General features: G+C 43.0%; 1 protein-coding gene across 1 annotated transcript in view; it reads left to right on the plus strand.

Annotated features, from left to right (window-relative positions):
• The window catches only part of NKX6-1 (NK6 homeobox 1), a 5,021-nt gene extending 3,476 nt beyond the window's left edge, over nt 1-1,545 (plus strand). The window contains exon 3 of the mRNA XM_007470160.1: nt 1,283-1,545. Coding sequence (XP_007470222.1) covers nt 1,283-1,540 — 258 coding nt within the window. The 3' untranslated portion in view covers nt 1,541-1,545. The remainder of the gene's footprint in view (nt 1-1,282) is intronic.
• Nucleotides 1,546-24,901: the final 23,356 nt, after the last annotated feature.

Here is a 24,901-nt window from a genome sequence, read left to right on the forward strand (position 1 = left end):
AGACAAGCACCATAAAATGCATTTCAGGAGTGATTTTGTATGTTACCATTAGAGTACCATCACAGTTAAAATTATTTTTGCAGTGGTTGGTACAGAGCCTACCACAGTAATCTGGAGGTCTTCATTTGTCACCATAAATATGTCGGCGTGGCTAGAAGTGAATTATTATAGCTGTATAAAGAAACTAAAAATCACTTTCTTAACAATTCTGATTCTCTAGATAAATACATAACGGATGAGAAAATGGATGAGAAGCATAAAGAGAGGATGATTCAATATGTTTGGGAAATTGGTTGCTGATGCTTTAGTTTAAAATATATGTATGAAACACGATGTCAAACATCATGAATAGGTTTAAAATATTTGTATAAAAATGAATGTCTTAGGGAGGGACAATATTAAAATAATATGTGAAAGATTAGGCATGCTAATAGTGGGAAGTAATGTAACTGGCAAAATTTCACTTAAAAAAAAAACTGATGAAAATTCTTACTTTGACTTCGGTTTTATGAAAAACATTAAACCAGAGAGACAGAGAAAGACACACAAACTACTATGATGATTTCAACTTTTAAATATTAAATATTTTCAAATATTAAATATTTTCATGCATTTATGTTGGTTATTATTACTGATTTGAGGTTTCTGTTTTAGCAGATTTTTTTTTAAACTTTACATCATACATTACAAGTGTAAATGGGGAGGGGAGTGTTTACCTACCATATTTGTGTGTATTCAGACCTGAAATAAGTGAAACAAATACCCCAAAGTGAAAAGAACAGAGGTAATTGGGGTAAATGCTGTGTCTTCTCCCACAAATCACACTAAAAAGCCAGTACACTTCAGATTGCTTGAAATACCTTAATCTAAGAAAGTTAAAAACGAATAGAATCGCAGTCATTATGAGGCAACTTTACGAAAGGGAAAAGTTTTCTACTTCAAACGAGAAAGTAGGCAAGCGAACTCTTAGGGAAACTCATTTTAAGTTTCCAAGTTTTTTTCTTTTCTGAGAAATCGCTCACTGACAACCTCAATACTCTTGTGTTACCATCACTATGGCAACGGCAGTCAGTTTGTTGGTGCCTGATACTCGGAGGAAGCTGGGGCAGTGGAGACCGACTTCAACGGCCCAGACCTGGGAGGACTCTGAGGGAGGGTGTCAAGACGTCAGGGGCCCGCAGGAGCGACTGCGGGATGCGGGAGAGAAGGCATTGCCTGGCTCTGCTCACCTTAAATTCCTTCCGTCCCTGTCTCCCCTCTTCTCCGCTTTCTCGACCCCCAGGTTTGGTTCCAGAACCGCCGGACCAAGTGGAGGAAGAAGCACGCAGCCGAGATGGCCACGGCCAAGAAGAAGCAGGACTCGGAAACCGAGCGGCTTAAAGGGGCCTCGGAGAACGAGGAGGAGGACGACGACTATAACAAGCCCCTGGACCCCAACTCGGACGACGAGAAAATCACGCAGCTGCTGAAGAAGCACAAGTCCGGCAGCGGCGGCGGCGGCCTCCTGCTGCACGCGTCCGAGAACGAGAGCTCGTCCTGAGCGCCCGATACCCGCCCGGCCTCCGGCCACTCCGCGCGGAGACCGCGCATCCCGTCTTCCCGCTCCTCGGGGCCCGGAGGATACGGCCGCGCCTGCCGGGGGCCCTTTGCTATATTCTAAGATGTACATAGCTATTTTTTTAACCTAGAAGTTGAGCGGGGCGGGTGAGAGAGACTCGGAGGATGATGAGAAGGCAGAGAAGGCCACGAAATACACCGCAAGACTAACGCAACAGACGCCGCAGCTGGGCCACCCTACCGCCCCGCTCGGTGTCCTAGTCGCGTCCCTCCTCCCGTGTCCCCCCGCGCCCCCGCCCCCACCTCTGTCTTGCGGCCGCTGGCCAGGGTGGGGGCAACAGACGCCGCAGCTGGGCCACCCTACCGCCCCGCTCGGTGTCCTAGTCGCGTCCCTCCTCCCGTGTCCCCCCGCGCCCCCGCCCCCACCTCTGTCTTGCGGCCGCTGGCCAGGGCGGGGGCGCTGAGAGGGCTTCTGAACCCGTCGACACCCACCGCGCGGGGGACCTCGGAGCCACGCGGGCGGGCGGCCGGCCGCCACAGATGGGAAGAGGGATGTTTCTCCCGCACAAACTGCTGTGCCGACTAAAGTGGCCTGTTGAAGGCTCTTTGTAAATAAATCGTGAGTCTCACTGACTAGAAGTTACTCTATTGTGAATATTTAAAATGTAAAATGCTTTTTTGAATTTGGTATAAAAAGATGGACCTCCTTCTTTCTGCTACCCTTCCCCTTTTAAGAGCTATTCAAACGACGTTCCCGTTTGCTTAACTGGAGAAGCGTAGTAAAGAATGCGCTCGTTCTCCCTCGCCCGCTCCCCTCCTGGGTTTGGATTTGATCAATCCCATTTCCCCTTCATCCCTCTCGCTCTTCCCGGACCACCCCTGGCTCTGCACCCGGCTCCCGCCTCCAGGACTTGAAGTAGAACACTTGGAACCAGGAATGGCCTCAGACCTGCCTCTCTGTTTCTCTCCGAAATTGCACAGTCGTTTGTTGCTATTTATTAGTGATTTAAAGAAGGTGTTGGGGAGGGAGGGGCTACAATAGCTTGTATTTAATTTAACTCCTTTCTGATACAAATGCGTGTTAAAGTAGATGGTGGGAATTGTTACAACTGCTCTGGGTCAGAAACATAAAAATCCATTTAGTTGCTGTAATTGAATTTGAAGTGTTTTGTATCATAAGAATACTATAGACTATGTAAATTGTTTTCTTTTTTAAGCTAACGGTGATATATTAGCATCTTTAACTTTTATTAATTTATATAAGGAATTCGGTTTGTAAAGAGAAAACCCCCTTTGCAAGACCAGTTAAATGTAATGCACTTTGTTTCAAAGGATAAATCAAATTAAAAAACAGTTGAAGACGTCTGTTGCCTTGAATGAAAGGGTATAGATCATTTGATCTCATCAGAGATCTCAAATAAAAGTCAAAACCACAAGCACTTTATATTGGTTTCTTGGGTAACGTAGCTGTTACATGATTATTATTTTGGAAGAGTGGGGTCACATCCCCTGGTTTGGGAAGATAAATGCAGCCCCACTCATTGGGCTTCTTGGAGAGACTTGTTTAGTAGGCTGCCTCTGCTGTCTATGTTGTCTAATTTTTTCCTGATGGCTTTTTCCTTTGCTAGGAAGTCCCCGGGGGTTTTGGAGGAGACCTCATTTCCATACATCCAAGATAGCTTCTCAATTCAGCCCTAGCTCATTTAGCTGAGAGGAGGCAGCGGAACCTGCTGTCAGCGCCACACGACTGTTGGATGCTAACATTTTCTCCCCAGTAGCCTGTAAAGAGTACAGAAGTTGGTGGAAAGCTGGGAACCCAGATTTTGCTAAACATTACAATAAAGAAGGATACATTTAAAGAAAGCTGCTTATAGCTGATGTGAAACTCTCTAGGATTAAGGAAGCAATGTCACAGTTTCTGCAGCTGAATTTGCCAAAAAAAAAAAAAAAAAAAAAAAGGGAATCCCAGGGAGAGAGCTGTATCACTGTCTTGGGATCTTTTTGTTTTCAGACACTCAGTTATAGGCTCAGTGAAATATAGTTATCCCCTTAGTGTTTCAGGTTAATGAGCTTGCGTTCAAAGGGAGAAAAATCAATATAATTCAATAGATTCTTCAGGCTAGTGTTAGGTAAAGAAAGTGTGGGTCTGTTTTGTTCCCTTGAAAATAAAAAACAGTGAAAACTGGGAATGAAATTGCCTGAAGGAAATTATTGTAGAATACATTCCTGATGGCATGGTTTAATGGAAAAAAGGATGCAAATCTGCCTTATTTCTTTTCTCTAGTTTGTGAAGTTCCCAGTAAGTTTTAAATTTCTGAATTTCTGTGTTCTTAGCAAGACTAAGGTGTGTGTCCTACAAAGAGGCAGCTATTTCAAAAGAGGCTTTGCTGTGCTGGGGTGATATAATTTAAATCCTAAAAAATAAGATCTTTCTTTTCCCTTCCCTCCCTCCCTCCCTCCCTCATCTTTTTCTTTATGAAAGAACCTGGGTGTGGGGCAAGTCTGTTATCTTAAAGCACCACTTTATTATTTGTTATTTTGCAATAAATGAATCTCTTATCTACTTTATTTACTTATTTTTACCTTTACCATCCCTCTTCTGTCTTGAAAAGCCAAGCAACTTTTTATTTATTCCTTCTTCCTAAGAAAGCAAAAATCCACAAGATAATTAGAAATGCTATTCCTGAAATATAATAATAAAAACTACTACTATACTAGTAGTAGTAGTAATATAGTCGTATCACTGATAGAAACTTGGAACTACGATTGAAGCTTTTTCTTAAGAAGTAAATAGGGTTATAATATTTATCCTGAGTTAGATATGTGGGAAGACACCTCTTTTAGTTCCTTTAGGAACTAAAAGCTCCTTACATTTAGAGCATCCGAGAAGCATGAAAGTCTGTGGCCTGGCCTCCATCCTACAGGCAAATACGCAGAAGGCAGACAGAGTCTGCGTGCTTGCCAGCCTGAGCACAGAAGTGCTCTGAGTTGTGTGGGCAGAGTAGCCAGAGGTGGGCTCTGGGGCCATGCTGCACTGGCATTCGTTCCTTTATTCCAGGGGACTGCAGCAGTGACTCGAGTTTCCAGTTAATTTACTTCCACCCAGGATTCCAGCTGGCCACCAGTTGCAACTGGCCCTGTAAAACTGGGAGTGAGTGAGAAGTGGGTGGAGGGTACCTTACTTAGGTGTCCTTTATCCTGGTTGGTTTGGTTTAGTTCCATGTATGCACAACAGGAATGTTTTTCCTAAGAGTTTGCACGGTGGAGAAGCTAAGGAAACACTCTACAGCTCAAGCAAGGGAGAGTAAGAGTTATCTTTCATCATGGCTCAAAAACTTTATGACATTAACCAGCCCTAAGCATCTGATTGAGCCTGCCAATCAGTCATTACAGCTAAAGGGGGTCACGATTTAAAAACAAAAAGTAACGGCAAGTGACCTCATACACCACTGCTTTTATTTTAACAATTTCCCCAGTTTCATTAAGGTATAATTGACAAATAATATTGTGTAAGTGTAAGGTGTACAACATAATGATTTGATATACATATATATTGCAAAATGATCACCACAATAAATCTAGTTAATATTCATCACCTCACACAGTTACAATTTTTCTTCCTTATGATGAAAACTTTTAAGATCTACTCTCTTACTAACTCTTAAATACACAATACAGTATTGTTAACCATAGTCCCCAGGCCGTACATTACATCCCCAGATGTTTTCTACCTTTTGACCACCTTCACCCATTTCCCCCTGCCCCCCACTTGACCTCTGCTTTTAAAAATGCTTACAGGTAACAAAGTGTCAACATGGAAAACAAAATGAGAAAAACAAGGGTTTTGTGTGTGTGGTGAAAGGAAGGTAAAACTGCTTTTTCATTTTTGTTTTATAGTGTGTATGTGTCTTCTCCTGTAAAGGGAAAGCCAGTGAGGTTGGGTGAGGGATATAGAGTGGAAGGGAAGGGCCCTGTTTGTGTCTCTCAGATGTCCCAGCAGCATTCACAATTTGAGGCTCCTACACAGTTATTTTCCCAGTCTCCAAATTCCAAGCTCAGTTCTTTGGTTCACATTCAGAGGATTCTGTAACTTAAAGCTCTATACCTTCTTTCCCAGAAGTTGTGATTTGTTGAGTGGCTTCCCAAGCTTGTGAGCACTGTAATCCACTTTTCCTTTCTCTACTTGGGAGATGGTGGGAAGAGAAGGAACCAAAAATGTTTCCTTCTTCTCTGGAAAGATGTGCACCCCTCACCACTCAGTGTGCAGGCAATCTGGACTGGAGGACAGCTCTTTTGTAAATATAGTATCTGGCAACAGAGTCAGAGGGTGCCTTTGAAAACTTTTGGAGCCTAATGTCATGTGCATGAGTGTGTTATTAGACCAGCATCAGCTTGGGTTGATCTACACCGTCTTGTCCTTTAAGCTGGTCATCAGGGGCGTGCACACACACACACACACACACGCACACACACACACAGGAGAGGTGAAATTCCACTTGGTAACTCCTAGCACTGAATAGCTTAAAAAAGACGATGACTCTTTCGTCAATCATTGACAATAGGATCGTGTAATAACAACAGAGGTAAGCAGCAAATTTCATCTAGAAACTCTATTTTAGGCTAATCTGAGCAGATTTCTGCACTAAATTTCCTCCCTCTTACCACACAGATACATGCAAAAAGTATTCTCCTTTCCTCAGTATGACTCTTTAAAAAAGTCAGCTCCTCACTATGTTTCCTTTTTTGACAGGAAAGCGTGTATTTTGTTCTAAAGCATTTAGGCTCCAGCTTCAGAGAGAAACATTCTCCCTAATGTAGCCCTTTTAAAGATCTGCAGAAATCACAATAATATAAACCCCACATCTATCAATGTAAAATATGACTGGCGAGTAGAGTGATGGTGTGAGTTGGATGACAAAAGGGCTGGGATATTTTCCTGAATTTTAGCCTTCAGCATTCTGTAAGTTGGCTTGGGATTGTTCCACAAACTGGAAAGTTTTCCTGAGAGTCTCAGTTCACTCTCGGGTCTTCTTCTTTAATCCAACAGATCATTCACCTCAAGGATGAAATGTCTAGATATGCATCATTTATTTTCTGGTCTGGACCAGACGTTTCCATTGAATACCACACTTGGAAAAAGGAAAGCATAATGTCTCTTTGGGGATTTATATCTACTGGAGGCTGGCAAGAATTCTGATAGAAGCCTCATCCAGGGCTTCTATATTAGTATACTCTGAATAATAAGGGCTAGTTTGGATGAAGATAACATTCTAAGGTGAATCCCTTCCTCATTATATGGAAAGAAAGAATTTTTAGTACACAATTTAAATGGGTGCATATTATTTTTGTAGAGGAATCCTACCACCTCCCTAACGTTACTGCCTATGTCTACCTTGGCGAAGCTAAAGGAAATCTTGAGATATAAATATCTTATATAATTGGTTATTACAAGGGAGACAGAGATATCAAGTTGAGAAGGAAAATCAGCATACCTCTATAATATAGTTTTATTTCCTAAAACACTTCTGAAGGTGCATACATTCTGAAAAAACTATCAATAGTCAGTATGTTGTTTGGGATCAATCTGCTTGTATAGACCACAGAAAAGCAAGGTTGCTGAAAATACATTAACCTAGTTATTACCAGATGGTCTAACCACCTTCAAACAAAGGCAACCAACAAGTTTTCATGCCTCCAATCTGAGCCTCCTATGTGGATCCACGGTTTGCAGTAATTCCTCTAGTCATCATCCACAGCTTGGACCCTTGTGCTTGATGCTATGGCTCAGCTCTTAAAAAGAATTCTGTAAACTTTTTTTTTATCCTGGATTTTTCTTCTTCCCTCTCTGAGCTCTTCACTTTGGTCTATAAAGGTCTGTCTAATTTTCTCCCAAATCCAAATGGCCCCAAGTGAATAAGAGGGTCTGAGAAATCTTTTATCTTTGCCATAACCAGGAGAGCACACCGTGGTTGAGGGCACAACTGTGCAGCCAGATTATCTGGTCTATAGTACTCACTGGTTGTGGTCAAATGACTCTATCTCTCTGTGCCTCAGTCTTTTCATCTGTAAAATGGAGATGATAATTGTACCTATTTCATAGTGTTATTGGGAGAATTAAGTGAATTAACATATATGAAGTTCTTAGAACAGTGCCTGGCCTAGTAAGCTATGAAAGTCTTAGCTATCATCATCATCATCATCATCCTGAAAGGCCCAGTCTCGGGTCACTCCTAGCTCAGGCCCTGCTGTCTTGTACAGGATAACTATTCAACCAAGGAAAGGATTCAAAGTGAAAGTGAAAAGAGAAGTAGGAGCAAGGGATATTTTCTATTCTGTGACACTTAAAGGCTAATTACCTGTGGTGGTTTTCAAATATTTCCAAAAATTCCTTGATATTCCTTTCTTTGAAAGATGGAGCCTAATGCCCCTCTTCCTGAGTGTGGCTTATATTTAGTGACTCTTATGAATAGAGTGCAGCAGAAGTGATGGTGTGTGGTTGGGTCATACAAGGCCCTGTGGCTTCCTCCATGCCCTTTCTCTTGATCACTCACTCTGGCGGAAGTCAGCTGCCATGTCATAAGGACACTCAAGCAGCCCTATGGGGAGGTCCGTTTGGTGAGAAGCTGAGGCTTCTGCCAACAAACAGTCCTCATTTACAAGGAATGTCAGTGAACCCTGGAAGCAGATCTTCCAGCCCCACTCAGGCCATCACATGACTGCAGCCCTTGCCAACATGTTGACTGCAACCTTATGAGATGCTCTGAGGCAGAATCACCCATCTAAGCTCTCCAGGATTCCTGACCTACAACTGTGTGAGATAATCAAGGTTTATTGTTCTAAGTCATTACATCTGGGGGTAATCTGTTACATAGCATAGATAACTAATATAGTATTTAACAGACCTATCTCAAGATAGGTCTGTTTTCTGGATAAAGAATAGTTTTTCAAAGGTAAAGATCTGGAGGGAGGCATCTTTTATGATTACTTAAACTCATTTGAAAATGACCCCATGTGGTGTGAAAGAAGCACTGAGTAACTTCATTAGGGTCAAAAAACTTGAGCCCTAGTGCTGGTTTCTATTTCTTGCTGATAACTGGATCCCAGAAAAGTCACTTAACTTTGGTAAGCTTCTGTTTCCTCATCTATAAAATTATCTTAATAATAATTACTGCCTCACAAAGTTATTGTGAAACTCAAAAGCAAAAGGGCTTTAAAAATATAACGTAGCACATAAATAAATGTAAGTGGTGATCACTGTATTCTATAATGTGGATGTACAGTTTGGCTAACTGTGTCATACTGTTGTTGAAGGAATCTCAGCCATGGAGAGAACTTGGATCTGGCTTCACAGGCCAGTATTATTTATTTCACCATAGAACATATCCACAGACACTCTTCCATCTTTACTCTGGCTGGCTGGATGCAGGGAAACCCTTTCTCTAGCAGGAGAAAAGCTCAGGGAAAGAAAAAAAGGTACAAAGGAGAGAAGGGACCCTGAATTTTGAATAAAGATTGAGGTTTTGGAATTGCCCCCTTTATCTCTCCTTTGAGAACTGGGGACAAGACTCTGTTTCCAAGAGAGTCAAGGTGGCAAGAAAGCAGGAGAGAGAGGGGGTAAGTGTCAGGCTCTGAACCTGCTGTTGGGTACTTGGGATGAAGGAAGGAAGGGAGGCAGCAAGCCCTTAGAAAAATGAAGTCCCCCAAAGCCAGGAGAGCTGGCTCTTGATTAAGAAGAAAGCTCCTGTAGATCTTGCTCCTTCCAGAGTGAACTTGGGCATTACTTGCCAACTGAAGTTGATGGGCAGAAGGTTCTTCTTCCTTGCCTGACTACTCGTGCACTTCCCTTCCAACACAGCAGAAGCAGAGAAGTCAGGGCACTAGGGTAACAGTACAAACTGCAAATACAGTTGAAGACTTGGGCTTCATGGCCTTTGGTGTAAGAAGCCATCCCAGTGCCAGCCTAGGTATTCTGATAGAGGCAATTACAAAGAGACAAAGGACTGTAAAGGCATATATGAAATCAGCGTGTTGTCATTAACCTCCTTGGTATAGAGGGTAAGGCAGAATGGATGACTTCAAGGGACCTTGCTTCCAGCACACGCAGGGTGACTGTCAACCAGGGACCCACGCTCTACCTAGAAGGATCATGATGGTTTCCAGTGAACAGTCCGCCTGTCTGTTTGCCTGCCTCTCTCCCTCCCTTTCTCCTCTTCTTCCCACCTCCTCTTCCTTCTTTACAGTATAGTGCTGTGTTATTTCACTCAGGGGAAGAATGTGCCTCAAAGGCCAAAGTGGGTGACAGCTTGGACAGAGCTGCAACTGTACTACCTCTTTGAAAACTAAGATGCAGAATAGTCAAACTGCAAGGGCACAGGATCCGCAGCACACTGCACGGTGCCTGCCACATGGTGGGCATTCAAGGAATATTCTTTGAATGCCAGGTGCGTGTGAGCACACCCCCCCCCCCCCAAAGCTGAAGCCACAGGGAACTTTGCATTCTCTTGAAGGTCTTAAAGAAAATGATAGACCTTTAATGCAACCCTTTCTCATCTCCCAGCCTGCAGGCAGAGAACTGATCTTCAAGCTATCAGGAGTCTAATTTAACTCTGTGTATATATGTAAACATCTGACATATTGCTGTAAAAATAAGCACGAACAGCTTAAGTAGCAAATGGGTGAGTTCAATATAAAAAAATTTTTTTTGACAAAATGGAAGATCAAGTAAGGGTATTAAAATACATTCATTTATCAGCTCACATAGTTCCTTTAAAATAACTTTAAAATACAATCTTCAGCATAATCATCATTTGTAGTGATGTTATGTCATTCTCCAAGACACACGGATTATAATCATGTGTAAAACAAATAAGAGGACTTATAGACCATTTAAAATACTCTTTGCAGTTGAGATGCATGTCTCAGTTACTAATTCCATCGAATAGTCTGCAATACCAAACTTAGATTTCCAGCAATATTTTCTTAGAAATAAAAATTTGAGAAGGTATAAATTAATATGTCTAACCCCTGTATGTTTTAACTGGGGTTTCCTGCTGTTAGAGGATTATCTCTCTAAGACTTGGAAGCATTTCTCTTGGCTACCCTCCATGTCTGTCTCATGCTATTCTCAGTACCTGAAAAGTCTGGATGCACTGTGGAGACCTATGCATCTTCAGAGACCTCTTTGTGGTGAACTGATCCTTGGAGGCTGTGTGAGAGATCTTGCTGCAAGTAGGTGGTGGTGGTAGTGGTGGATTTGGAGTCAACTTCTTCTTGACCTGTTGGTCAAGGTTACAATTAAGCTGTTTTCTTTAGTCCACTTCCTTTTCTTTCCCCTAGAACAGGGAATTTAGGGGCTCCTGGTCCGTGTCCCCATCCCCCCTCCACCACTGGCCTCTGTATTGAAAGCCAACAGCCAATGACCACTTCTGTTTCCAAGGGAAGGTTTTTAAAATTTTGTTCTGGAGAGAGGAACAAAATCTAGGACAAATCCAGGATCCAAGGAGGAGGAGGAATAAATAAATCAAGACCTCAGATCTCTTCAATAAAACTACGAAACTAGCAATAGCTGCCCCACTCCTGCAGTCCCCTATCCTCGCCTTCGCAAGGGGTATGAATTCTTCCACCTGTAATAGCGGCATCACTCAACAACTTTTATACAGTACTCTACCTGTATTGCTGGCTTACAGCAATAGCCACCCCACTGTCCCCTGGCTGCCCTGGGAAGCCTAGAAAAGTCCTTTGTGTGGTGCCTTTGCTCCCTGCAAATCTGGGAGATCCTCACCCAGGGAGTGGTGTCTGGTCTGTGGTTCTCCGTCCACAGCCTGAGTCCAGGCTATTTTACCTGGTCCTATTCCGCTGGGCGGAAAACTTGCTTTCGTTTTAGGAGCTGTTTCCCAGACCCCACCTCTTCCTCGAACCGGCACCAGTGAGGCTCTCTTTAAAGAGTGGGAAGTGTATAAGAGCAAAGAATGAGGGAACTCAGCTTCCCCAGGGGAAAAAGGCCGTATCTGGTGAGGGAAGATTTCCCAGATGGGGACAAATGTGCCTCAGGGAAAAGTCTGCAGTATGCTCTGCGTCCCATCTACAACAGGCAGGGGCTGAAATAATCACCCGAAAGCCTGAGAGGCTGTGCCTGGTCTATAGGCCTCCCAAAACTTTCCATCCAGGTGAGGAGGGAGGGGACATCCTGAAGGGCTTGGAAGCCAGAAGCTCTCAAAAGGCCTTCCAGTTCAAAAAGGACCTGGAAGCAAACGATGTGGAGCTTGCGGGGGCTGAGATTCCCTTTGAATCACAAAGGTCTGAAGGAGGCAAATGGAAATTCATCTTGATTAAATGGGAAGACAATTGAAAAAATGCTATTTGCCTGCCTCATTCCATTTGCTCTGAAAGGGGCTCCCCACAGGGAAATCCTACATACAGGCTCAAGCTCAGTCCTCTCCCGTCCCTCTAACCTGCACACTCTGGGTCCCCGAGTCCACAGCTGAAAAGGGGGACAAGCAAGCGGGCAAGAACGTGTCTGTAACGGAGGTTTTATGGGGTTCCTTGTGGAGTGAATGATGCGGGGATGCAGGCAAGAAGAGCCCACTGGATGGGTTTCCTTCTCTAGTCTGCTTACAGACTGCTTTAAGCCCAGAGGGCTGCGCCTCTGCGGACAGCTGCAGCGCTCATCCGGCCCTCCTAGGGAGCGCGCGCGCGCGCGCCTACCCTCAGAGGAACAGGTGCTGCAGATCCCGGATCCCTCCAGATCCCCTTAGAGTGGGAAAGGGCACTTGTGGCTGCTACCTTCTGTTATATGGCTGTCCCTTACTTTGTAGACTCCCTCTTGTCGTGCTGTCTCCTCTGTGACCCTCCCACGATTTGGATCGAGCTAAAACCCAGCCACTGCACAGCTGGTCACAGGGAACTCACCTCCACACATCATCAGACTCTCGCGACCACGTTCTCTACTTTCGGAGGTGACAAGGCCCAGGAAATTCGACAGAGTTCGGAAGTGGCAGGCACCGTGCTTCCCTCTCTGGTTTCGGCTCTGCCTTTTGGCAGATTCCTTATTGAACCCAGCCAAACGAAGTGTGTTTGGGATTCACGACACCCGGCCCCAGTCCGCTTGTGCTCAGGGCAGACTCCATCCCCGGCCCCCGGGAGACCCCGCGGCCTCGGCCCCTATCGCTGGGCACAGGCCTGCGGGGGTCTTCGGGCTACACTTGCCATTGCCACGTGTGCGCAGCCAGTCGGGCTCCCTCCCGCAGGACAGCTTCCCGCTGAAACGAGAGGGTTCCAGAAGCCCCTAGGAAGGCACCACCGAGCCGCGGTACTATCTTCCTTTGATACCTCCGTGCCTAGAACTGAACCTATCCCCCTCCAGACACTTGACAGCTTGGCTTCACAGAGGAATAAAACCGGGATGCCCAGGGCAGAGCCGAGCACGGCCCGCTCTTTCTTCTCCACCTCCAGGAGTATTTTACCCGAGCTTGCAGGCTTAAGGTTGAGCCTTGGAGGCCAGCGCGTCGACGCTGCAGCCTGGGCTCGCTCCCTGCAGGAGGGGCGGGCTGTTCAGGAGGTCGGGATTCGACCGGGGCTGGGCCCACGGAGCCCGAGCGCGCCCCCTGCAGGCCGGGAGAGTCCCCCGCCCCCCCGGCGCCCACGCGCACCCCGGGGTGGCTCCCCGACCTTGGTCACCACTCTCCCCTTGGTCCCAGCTTAATTTGCACCTCTGACGTGGTCGGCGCACAACGCCTTCGTCGCCACCCGCCCTCCCGTCCGCCCAGGGAAAGGTCCCTCTTCTGGGCCTCCCCAGGTTGCAGAGCTGCAGCGCCCGGGCAGTGGACGACGCGTTGTGCAATTTGTAGACGAGGGCGAGCCCTCTTCCCCGAGTTCCTCTGCACAGACCACCTAGACGCACTGCGCTCGCTTCCGCGTTTCCCACCTTCTCTCCTTACTTAGTTATCACGAAGAAGCCATAAAGGCCACCACAGCCATGCTGGACTTCACCATTAAAAAAAAAAAAGCGGTTAAATGATACATTTAGAGAAGTGTGTGCGCACGTGTGTACACAAATTTTCTCTCTCTCGTCTCTCTCTCACACACTCTCCTGATTCTTCCCCAGTCCATTCTCCCCTCAATACTGCCTCTCCCCTCTCCCCCGGCAGCTCCCACCAGGTATGTTCTAGAACCGACACAGGTTGCTAGCGCGGTCCACCAGCTGACCCGAACATCAGTTACTAGTCTCCGCGAGGGACGAAAACATCTGTTCGGGTAGAGGCTGAAGCAGCGGTGGCGGGTGTCGAGCGGTGGGGACGCACCACACCCCGGCGCGGCGCCAAGGGGGAAGGCCCTGCAGGTCACGAAGGATTTTCGAGATCGCAGGTACCCCTCGCGGAAGGGCACGGCGAGAGTGCTTCACGGTCTTCCACGCCCTGCCCCACCCACCTCCGACCTTTGTTCTCGCCCCATTCCCGCTAGGCTGGGGGTGGGGACATTCTCTCCACCTTCCGCGCCGACTCCCGGGAAAGGTTTGCGCCCGCCCCTGTCCCGCAGCGCGCCGACTGGGTGCGGGTGAAAGGGCTCGTCGCGGCGGCGGCGCCCTGCAGGCACAGAGATGGGGCGCTGCTCCCCGCGCGCTGCCCGCGTCTCCGGCTCGGAAATCCCGCCGGAGACCTCGTTTGAGCCGTTTCTCCAGAGACCGCGCGGGAAGGCAAGGCCGCCTGCAGTTACAAATATATGTAATTTTTATAGTTTATTCATATTTTATTATGTAGTACGCGCACATGGTGAAAAGAAATTCAAGCAGGACAAAAGGATGCTCATGCAAGCAGGTATTTGAGTATATCCTCTTGGGTTCCTCATCTACGGAGTGTCAGGGCTCTTGGCTCTCTGGGCGCAAAGAGGCTCTCAGTCCATGTGCCCACAGACTCGGCGGACGCTTCCTGAGTTACCCACAGTTTCTCACTTAGTGGTTTTCTCATCCCCCCTGCTCAGCGGCAGTTCTCTGTGCTGTTCCCGGGAGAACGGCTGCTTGTCCCGCGGGTTCTAGTTGAGCGTAGCCAGCCCTCTGTGACTTCCGAGGGAGGGCTCCTGGTATCAAACGCTCATTATTGGCTACCTAGATGGTTAATACGGGAGGGGGTGAGCGGGGGAAGGGGGCGGTTTCATTTTTCTTTTTCATGCCCCTGATTACATTCACAGTGAACGTACTAATGGTTAATAAAATGTAGTTTGCGATGGTAATATGGGGACGGAGCGGTCCCAATAAATGTCACAAGATATAAGACAAAAAGTACCCTCCAACTGTATGCGGAACTGTATTGCTCCCAGTTTCGGCTACGGATGCACTAAAATAACTTGTTAACACACACCAAAGTGCATCCCTATAATAACCTCCTCAATCATTTATTAAAAGTCGTGTCAGGCAGGCCCGTATAACTCATCTCTATGCAAATACATCAATGTCAGGCCATTAGTGTATTGCTCAGGTTTTTATTAAAGTGCATTCTTTTTAATTCAGCCCCGTAAAATACGAGCCCCATTGCTCAAGAATTATAGCAACTATTAGAGTAACATATGGGCAACATGCACTCAGAAAATAAAAACCAACAGATAAAGTGGCAGGGTCACATCGCAGGAGCAAACACTTAACAAAATGGCAGTGGGGTAATAGATTTTTCTCCCAGGGCCTTTGCGAGAGGGTGTCATGGGCATCAACACCTCGGAAAAGGCAAGAGGCTCGAAGTTGCTCTGCCGAGTCCCAACCCCAGAACCAGCCCGGGAAGGACATCCTAGGAGTTAAGAGAGGAGAAGCTTCTAGAGCTCCTCCGTATCTGGCCTCCATCTTTCGCCTAGAGGATTTCAACATTCACCAGAGAGAAAAGTCAACGTAGGGTGTTTGGTAGAAACCATTCTCTCCCTTCCAGGCCCTCCATCTCTTCCTTCCCTCCCATCTCCCCACCCCCGCCCCCGCCCCCCACCTGGTCAATGCCACTTCTCAGGACTCGCTAAGGAGACTGGGAGCCCCACCCCCATCTCGAGCACTTCCTGAGATGTTCTCCCTCTGTTGCAGGAAAACCGAGCAGAAATGAACAAGGCCCAGGAAGGCCCGGGGATTTGCTGGCAAATTTCCCTGTCACGTGTAGAAGCCTGGAGAAAAACTTTCTATGAAATCAACCCGTGGCTAAATAGTATGGACATCTCCTTTAAACTCCCGACTCAGAGGAAACGTAGGTGACCTCTGCCCGCTCCACCCCTTTCTCCCTCCCTCCCTGCAGGGCGCCCGCCGGTTTTCCTGGTTAGAACGCTTTGCTGTAAATTTTGCTAAACCGGGGCAAACTCTATTCTGATCCCGGGGGCCCTGGCTATTTTTTTGTACCGAATACCGAGGACGGTTTGGGGGCCTCTGCGTTCTTTCAACCAACAGACAACGCACAGGTTTGAGGCGGGGTGGGGGGAAGGGAGGGAGGGCGAGGGGAGAGAGAGAGAGAGGAGGAGGGGGAGTGGGGAAGGGGAAGAGGAGGGGGAGGCGGAGGGAGGGGGAGAGAGAACACCGAAGTGAAATAGCAGCTGACAAATCCACTGGAGAAGTCAGCAGCATCAAATTCAGTTTTTTAATTCCGTTAGAACAATCAATTTCTAGAGGCCTCAAAATAAACCTCAAATCCAAAGCACAACACAGCTCTCACGGAAAAATAGAGAGGAAAGGGGAAAAAACTCTTAAGAACAATCTCCCAGATTTAATGAGAGAGTCGCCCACATCCTCATCACCCCAGCATGGTAATTGAGCAGATCTATTAACTTGTTACACTAGATTTGTTTAAAGAGACTATTACACAGTCATTTAATCAATTTGTTACACTGGAGGTCCTGACTTATGAGACACTTGCCTTATGATTCCTTAATGACTGAATTAATTTGTTTTAATAAAACCAACATTGTGTACAAGTACATTTCTAGAAATGTAATTTTGGAGACAGAACAGCCCAATGCTTCATCTGATTAGGTCCTTTCTATGGTTTATCAAAGTCTGTAGTTTCTGACATAGCTGCTTGTATGGAGTATTTTTCTTTTTTATAGCGCCATTAATTTAATGTGGATCATTAGTTCTTTATACACATGCATGTTCTGACAAATGTATCCAATGAATAATGCAGCTAATGTGCTTAGGCCCAAATGCATCACATCATAAACAGAGACCTCTGCAAAAATAACAACAATGAAATAAAACGCCCCCTCTAGTCACTGTGATCATCGTCAGGATAGCATTTCAGTTACAAGTTTTGCAGAGCAAGGTATGTTTGGCCCCAGGATTATATCAGCATAACCAACTGGGTCTAACTATGCAGTGAGCACAAATAGATTTATGGTGAATTCAGGTTGTCTTCAGAGCAGATGCAGGACAAGAAAATCGGTTTTGCACTTGATGGAAACTGATGTGTTTAGAATAAAATGTAAAGAAACAGAAAGTCCCCAAGAAAAGGGACTTGATGTTATTGATTATGTAAAATAATTAGGACATTACAAATGATAATGCACTACAAATAGTTGGCATTTATGGCTGGATTTTTTTGCAGAAAGAAACGATTTAGGCTCTGAAATACCACTTGAAAAATGGGGCATGATCTGAAGGGCAATAAAAAAATTAATAATGGAGGGATTGGAATGACCAGTTTGTAACTGATAACTGATATAAATGATAACTGAATGAGCCTGCTGCAGTGGTAAACATTTGAGCTTAGAGGAATATAAGGCGAGTGATGGCCCTACATGATCACTTGAGGCATAAAGTGCTTTTGTATAATGTCTAACTATGTACAGAAGCCGAATATTGACTAACTAGTTTACTATTATTACAGGGAAGAGAGAGAAGCTGGATATATTTCCAATAACGAGATGCTTTACAAATCTTTCTTAACAATGCTGGACAGGCAGGCGTTTGAACTTGACTTCATTTCGAAAAAAACTCTAGGCTGTACATGTATTAACAGTATATTTGAATGCTTTCATGCCCTCCTTTTGGTGTCCTTTTGGAACAGAAATGGACATGAAGTTGATGAATGGAATTTGTAAATAAAAAGATATGGCTACTTCTGCTGTATCAAGAGTCATTATGATGATTACATACCAATGAAACTCAGCTTAGAGTTATATGAATAGAAAGAAACTTGCTGTACAAATAGTCTGAAAAAAACCCCTCCAAGATTTCAATAAGAGGTACAAAAATCAGATGTGGTTGTGTGTATTGGTTTTGGTTAAACAATGTAATACTATTCATGGTTGGGATTCTCTTTTGAAACTATTTTTTCCAACATTGTTCTGTTGATAAAAGAGGCTATTTTTGAGTCATTCATCCTAGAGTTTGTGGGTAACCTGGAAGACGTCACTAGAGTTTTGGTTTTTGAAGCCTAAACATTTGTAAAACAAGGAAGAGTTTTAGAAATCAGATAGTTCTACAATTCTGACATTTTCACAAGCTACATTTATCTTTTCTCTTTCACTAGATAGAGCTCAGTGATTTCTCTGCCTGAGATAGGAATGTTTATGATGATAAATCAGTGTTGTTTAATTAGATTCATCTTTACTTCATTTTAATGTTAGCTGGAAATGTATTTCTTTAGTTTATAAAAATGAATAATTTAATCACTTCCTGGTATAAAATAAGTGGTGTGTGACCAAAAATCAATGTTGGCTCCTTTTTGGAATTTTTTGATTTATTTTAAATTCATTATGTAATATCTTACCTTCTTGCTTTGACAAACGAATTTTATGCATTTCTTCTTATTTGTAAGCAGCTAATGTAAAATATATTTGCTATTTATTACAAAGTAAATGAATTTGACCTTTTGCCCGTCTCACCAGATGCTGTTTCTGACCATCCCAAAAAGCCTGTTTAAAGTCAATGACATGAAGCAGTTGAGGTCACAGGACTGACTCAAAGTCATTTTAATACTGGCAAAAGGTTACTTAGATCACTGCATTAAAACAGGAATAGGCTTTTTTTCAACTTCATCTAAATAAGCATAGAAAAGCTTACTTTTACCTTTTAAGGTTTCCTTAAAGATTCTACCTCATTTCTTAGAATGGTAAAAAATAACTCTTTGTAAATATAAGTTTTAAAGATTCCCTTTCCCAAATTTTAGTAACATTTGTCATTTATTGGGTGCTAACTATATACCAGGCACTATCTAACATACATTATACATCTTCACATACTTTGCATCATCTCATGTAATCCTCCCAATAACCCTATGGAGTGTTATTATTATTATTATCCTCATTTTACAGATGAGTATACTGAGGGTCAGAGAGGTTACTTACTTGACCAAGATTAACAGAGGTGTTAATCTGGATTCAAATTCAGGCTCTAAACTTAACTGCTGCCTTTATTAAATGTATTACACATCATGTTAAAGCCACAGACTTTTCTTAATTTGAAGCTGTTGTCTATCATATAGTTTAATGTGATAGAAGAAGAGAGGCTAAGCGATATATATAGTTATGTTGGTTCTAAGAACAGTGAACTTTTGTGCTTACCTCACACAGCACTAATAAACAAGTATTCAGTATGAGGATAAATCAGTGTTGTTTAATTAAAACTGTCCCATAGTGTGTATGGGACACACCACCAAGTGTAAATGGCCTGCCTATTAGTGCTCTGGAAAAGTACTTTACTACAGAATTCCTTATGGCCCCTGAAGAAAAAGATTTGCACTCTCCAAGGGACAGTTTCTTGTGGGACTCTGTCGCTCCTAGAGAGAAACTTCTTTCCTAGTAAATTGACAGGTGGATTAATTGAATCCTGTTAGTTCACGTGGATGTCCCCCAAACAAACCCTGGTAACTTTCAATGTGACTTAGGAATAGTTAGAAATTTTCAGGCATGCATCCTACTTTAGAGTTACTTTTTCTGGAGACTGGGAGGATTTGTTATTGTCTCCATACCTCAGCATTGTATTGTTTTCTATTTGTTTCATCTGGTTATTAACCTGCTTTCCCAAGTAGACTGGACTAAATATTTTGCAGGGAAAAATACATGTTCTCCTCTAGTCTTTCTTCATCCAGATTATTTTTCTTCTTGGTCTCTGAAATGCAAGTCTGGGACACTTGCAGGTCACAGATTGTAGAGACAATCTTCTCATAAGCTTATATTTAAAATTAATTAGAAATAGATTTAGAAATAATTAGTTAGTAGAAATATTTCTGTTTTCCAGATACTCAATATTCATTATACATTGTGGAAGATTTTTCAGTGGAATGAATCTGCACTCAGAGAGCAATGGGTGTTCCACGTTCTGCCTTCCAAATAGCCTGGCTCTTCTTTGAGTGCCCGTGAAGCTAGACATCCTCTGGGACAGGGTTAAGAAAAAAGAATACCTAAAAGGAGATGAGCCAGGTAAGTCAGACAAATAACTTCATGTTGGAGCCTACATGAAATTTTCTTTTTTCCTTTATGAATGACAAGATTAAGATAATGTAATGAACACACCCACCACTCAGATTCTGGAATTACCATATTTTTTAACATAGAATTTAATTATTGCATATTAAACATGAAAATACCTCAAGTCTGCTCTAAGGGCTGCTGTATACAATCCATGATCTCCCAATCACTGCCAAGAACTAAAGATTCCAACTCCAACCTGATATACCACAGAGGCAGCAAATCCTATTTCCAAATTCCATGTGTTCAGACTTTATTTAAGTGGTTCTTGGTCAGGACTTTTTGCCTCTTGATTGCTACTGGAGGACTGAATGCTCCTGGTTTAGGTGAGCTCCAAGACAAGATGCTCCAGCCGTGAGATCTGGCCATAAAATTACAAGGCAGAACTTGCCCCTAAGAATGGATCTGGAAAACTCTTCTTAGGTTTTCTACTGATTCTACTTTGGAATCTAGGCCTACTCTTTTGCCTTTCCTATGGGGCTTTTCTGAGACATCATGTCCATCTTACAATCTGCAGACTGTACTGAATCTCCAGACTGCATGTGAAAATGTAGTGTCTTCTGGCTTTATGACCAATGGAATAACTAACTTTAAGTGAGATAATATGTAATGTGCAAACAATAATGCTTGGCATGAAATAATGGTATAATAATTGATAGCTATGGTTATTATTGATGTTATTATTACTATGACAGTTGCTGTTACTGTTTTTTACCCAGCTTTATTGAGATGTAATTGACATATAACATAGTGTAAGTTTAAGGTGTACAGTGTGCTGATTTCATACATGTACATAGTGTGAAATGATTACCACAATAAGATTAGTTAACATGTCTTTCACCTCACCTAATTACCATTTTTTGTTGTTCTTTTGGTGAGAACATTTAAGATTTACTGTCTTACCAACTTTTAAGTATACAGTGCAGTGTTGTTAGATTATTATTGATGCTGTATGTTAGATCCTGAGAACTTATTCATCTTATGACTGGAATTTTGTACCTTAAAGGGTATCTTCCCATGTCTCCCACCACCTAGCCCCTTACAATCACCAGACTACTCTTTGTTTCTAAAGTTCTGCTTTTTTAGATTACACATATAAATGAAATCATACAGTGTTTGTATTTCTCTCTCTGACTTATTTCACTTAGCATAATGTCCTCAAGGTCCATCCATGTTGTTGCAAGTGGATTTCCTTCTTTCTCCTGGCTGAGTAATATTCCACCATATATACATACATACCACATTTTGTTGTTGTGAATGGCAGGATATTTTTCTTTTTTATGGCTAAATAATGTTATCTGTATATCTACCTATCTGTCTATCTTTCTCACATTTTCTTTATTTCATTCATTTATTGATGGATACTTAGGTTTTTCCATGTCTTGGCTATTGTGAATAGTGCTGCTGTGAAAATGGGAGTGCAAATATCTCTTTGATATCTTGATTTCATTTCCTTTAATTTTTAAAATAACTTTTAAAAACTTAATTTTATTTATTTATTTTTCACCGTGTTGGGCCTTCATTGCTGCACACGGGCTTTCTCTAGTTGTGGTGAGTGGGGGCTACTCTCCGTTGTGTTGCGTGGGCTTCTCATTGCTGTGGCTTCTCTTGTTTCAGAGCATGGGCTCTAGGCACATGGGCTTCAGTAGTTGTGGCACGAGGGCTCAGTAGTTGTGGCTCGTGGGCTCTAGAGCACAGGCTCAGTAGTTGTAGCACGTGAGCTCAGTAGTTGTGGCTCGTGGGCTCTAGAGCACAGGCTCAGTAGTTGTAGCACGTGAGCTCAGTAGTTGTGGCTTGCAGGCTCTAGAGTGCAGGCTCAGTAGTTGTGGTGCATGGGCTGAGTTGCTCCGTAGCATGTGGGGTCTTCCTGGACCAGGGATCGAACCCATGTCCCCTGCATTGGCAGGAGGATTCTTAACCACTGCGCCACCAAGGAAGTCCCTCATTTCCTTTAGATGTATATCCAGAAGTAGAATTGCTGGATCATATGGTATTCTATTTTAATTTTTTAAAGAACATCCATACTGTTTTCCTTAGTGGCTGCATCAATTTACATTCTCACCAACAGTGTACAAGTCCCCTTTTCTCCCCATTCTCACCAACATTTCTCTCGTCTTTTTGATAATAGCCTTCTCCAGGTGTGAGGTGATATCTCATTGTGATTTTGATTAGCATTTCCCTAATGATTAGTTTTGTTGAGCACCTTTTCCTAAGCGTGTTGGCTATTTGTATGTCTTCTTTGAAATAATGTCTATTCAGATCCTCTCCCCATTTTAAAATCAGATTATTTGTATTTTTTTTTTTTGTGGTACACGGGCCTCTCACTGTTGTGGCCTCTCCCGTTGCGGAGCACAGGCTCCGGATGCACAGGCTCAGTGGCCATGGCTCACAGGCCCAGCCGCTCTGTGGCATGTGGGATCTTCCCGGACCAGGGCATGAACCCGTGTCCCCTGCATCGGCAGGCAGACTCTCAACCATTGCGCCACCAGGGAAACCCTTGTTTTTTTTTTTTGTTTTTTTGTATTTTTGCTATTGAGTTATATGAGTTTTCTATGATGGTTAATAAGGCCAGGTTGTAATAAGAACAACAGTGGTCATAATGATCCTCCTAATCAACTTTGACCCTTGGGATGACTTCTGAATTCTGAAGCTCCTTGATCTGAGTACAAGGCAAGGGTTGTCATTTTATTTTTGGTACTCCACAGAAGCAAGAGTCAGTCTGAAGCCAACCCCACCCCTGCATCTCCTTTTATAGGATAGCAATAAACACAGCTGTATCTCATTAAATTTAATGAGTCTTCATAAAATAACCATTACATTCTGAAGGTAATGAAAGAATAACTTTGATGGTTAGTAAATAAACTACCAAGGGAAGTTTCATCACATTCTAGGGCTGCATGGGGTACAGGCGACATCAGGAAGGGGCTGTAGCATTTTTGTGTTAAGACCAAGACAGGGTGTGCCTGGCTTCACTGCATGAAAACCCATGGGACAACAATCTTCATTTTGGCCAGGGTGTTCCCAGCTATGCCTTGGTTGTGAGATATGATTAAATTGATTGGCTTAAAAATCTGCTAAAGGATTTTATGTGTACCATGTCAGTGGTATTGAATTTGAATACTATCATAGTAGGTTAGACCAAATAATGTATCTTATAAACATAGAGGTAGAGCAGATTGAATAGAGTATGCAAATTTATGTAAATAACCCTACAAATTCAGACTCTTCTGATCCAAGAGCCCTGGTACTTTATAAACAGGGCTGTAACATTGTAAATCAGGAGTTATTAACCTATGGTCCATGGCCCAGTAGGGTCCTGAATTTATATGCAAAATTGCATGCATGTGTATTTTTCTAGAGAGAGGGTCCAAAGCTTTCATTATATTCTCAAAGGGGCTCACCACCAAAAGAGTGTAAGAACCATAATATAAATATTCTAGATGGTCATATTAAATCAAATCACATTTACACTCTCTGCTTTTCAGAAAGTGTTGCTTAATTAGAATAAAAATCTGCTACTTATTTATGATCTAAGTAGAACTAACAGTTCCTGACTTTTTAATGAAATCTTTCAGTTTCTTTTGTAGACATATAAATTAAAAAAATTCTATTCTTTCATATACTTGAATTTTTCTATATTACTTTCTACCCCAGACTACTCTTTCACCTTCAGTAGTTTTTTTTTTTTCTAGTTTTAATTTTCAATCTTTATTTTTTTGAATTCATTTTGATACCAAGCCACCAAAGGCTTTGGTCAAAGAAAATGGGTCTGAAAATAGGCTGAGGAGGAACAAAGGAAAATGAATCTATATATAAACAATCCTTTCTGGTGCTATTTTTTTCTTCCAATTGTCTTTTAATCTAGATTATAAACTTCCTGAATTAATCTAATAATTATTCAAATATTTCAGGTTGACAAATATAGCAGGAAGACGTATGTCCCTAGATTATTCCTGTGAGATAGGCAGAGCATGTGTAAGATAGTTTTACTGTTATGTCAGATGAGATCCAAGGAGATGTGTTTATGGCCATAGAGTCCAGGTCTCCATAGCAAAGTGAAGGCAGAGAGTCAGAATTTTAGAGCTGGAAGGGATCTTCGATATTACTGAGTTATTCTTTACCAAGTTGAAAAAAGAAAAGTAAAAAAATCTTTAACCTAGAACTCTTCTCCTAAATGGCAACCTAGAACTTACTTATGACACTGTATCACCAAAGGTAATCAGGTGTGTGTTTGGGATCAAAGTAAACACAGCACTCTCGATATATACCAACTCAAGGATAATTTCCAGTTTGGCTGGTTCTTTTTTCTCCTGTGATTGTACGTATGTGTGTATCCATGTACATACACATACAAATGTAAGTATGTAGAAGCCCAAACATGTAAAGTGCTGTTTATATACAGTCACAGTGAATTATTTCCTTTTCTTGGATCCCAACAATCTTCTATGTAAGCAAGATAATCTTCTTTATTTAACAGGACCTAATTTCTCTCAAAATGAAGGCATTCTGGGTCAGGGATACTCTGGAAGTGTCACTGGTCACAATTTTTTTGTTGTTGTTGTGAAAATTGTAAACTGAGTGGACACACCAGAAGGACAGAGGATCTATATAAGTAGCCTTACAATTTCATCATTTTGGGATATATAACATCACAAATAAGTCTATGTCTAGCCTCATGCTGATGGATGGTTGGCATTACTTGAGATAATGTGTATAAAAGTATTTAGTGGCTACATATCCCTTAACAAACATAAGGTCATTACTCAATAATCTGGAAAAATATTTCTTCTCTCTTGATTAAACAAATGTAATAGAAACTCTAGTATCTTTTCTTATAATGTGCCTGTAAAACACAGTGAGAAAATCAGCAGCATACTCTTGGTTTATGGAACCAGGAGCATCCTCATTTCTTAGGAATCAG

Source organism: Lipotes vexillifer, unplaced genomic scaffold, assembly GCF_000442215.2.
Source record: "Lipotes vexillifer unplaced genomic scaffold, Lipotes_vexillifer_v1.1 scaffold1557, whole genome shotgun sequence".
Classification (NCBI taxonomy): Eukaryota; Metazoa; Chordata; class Mammalia; order Artiodactyla; family Lipotidae; genus Lipotes; species Lipotes vexillifer.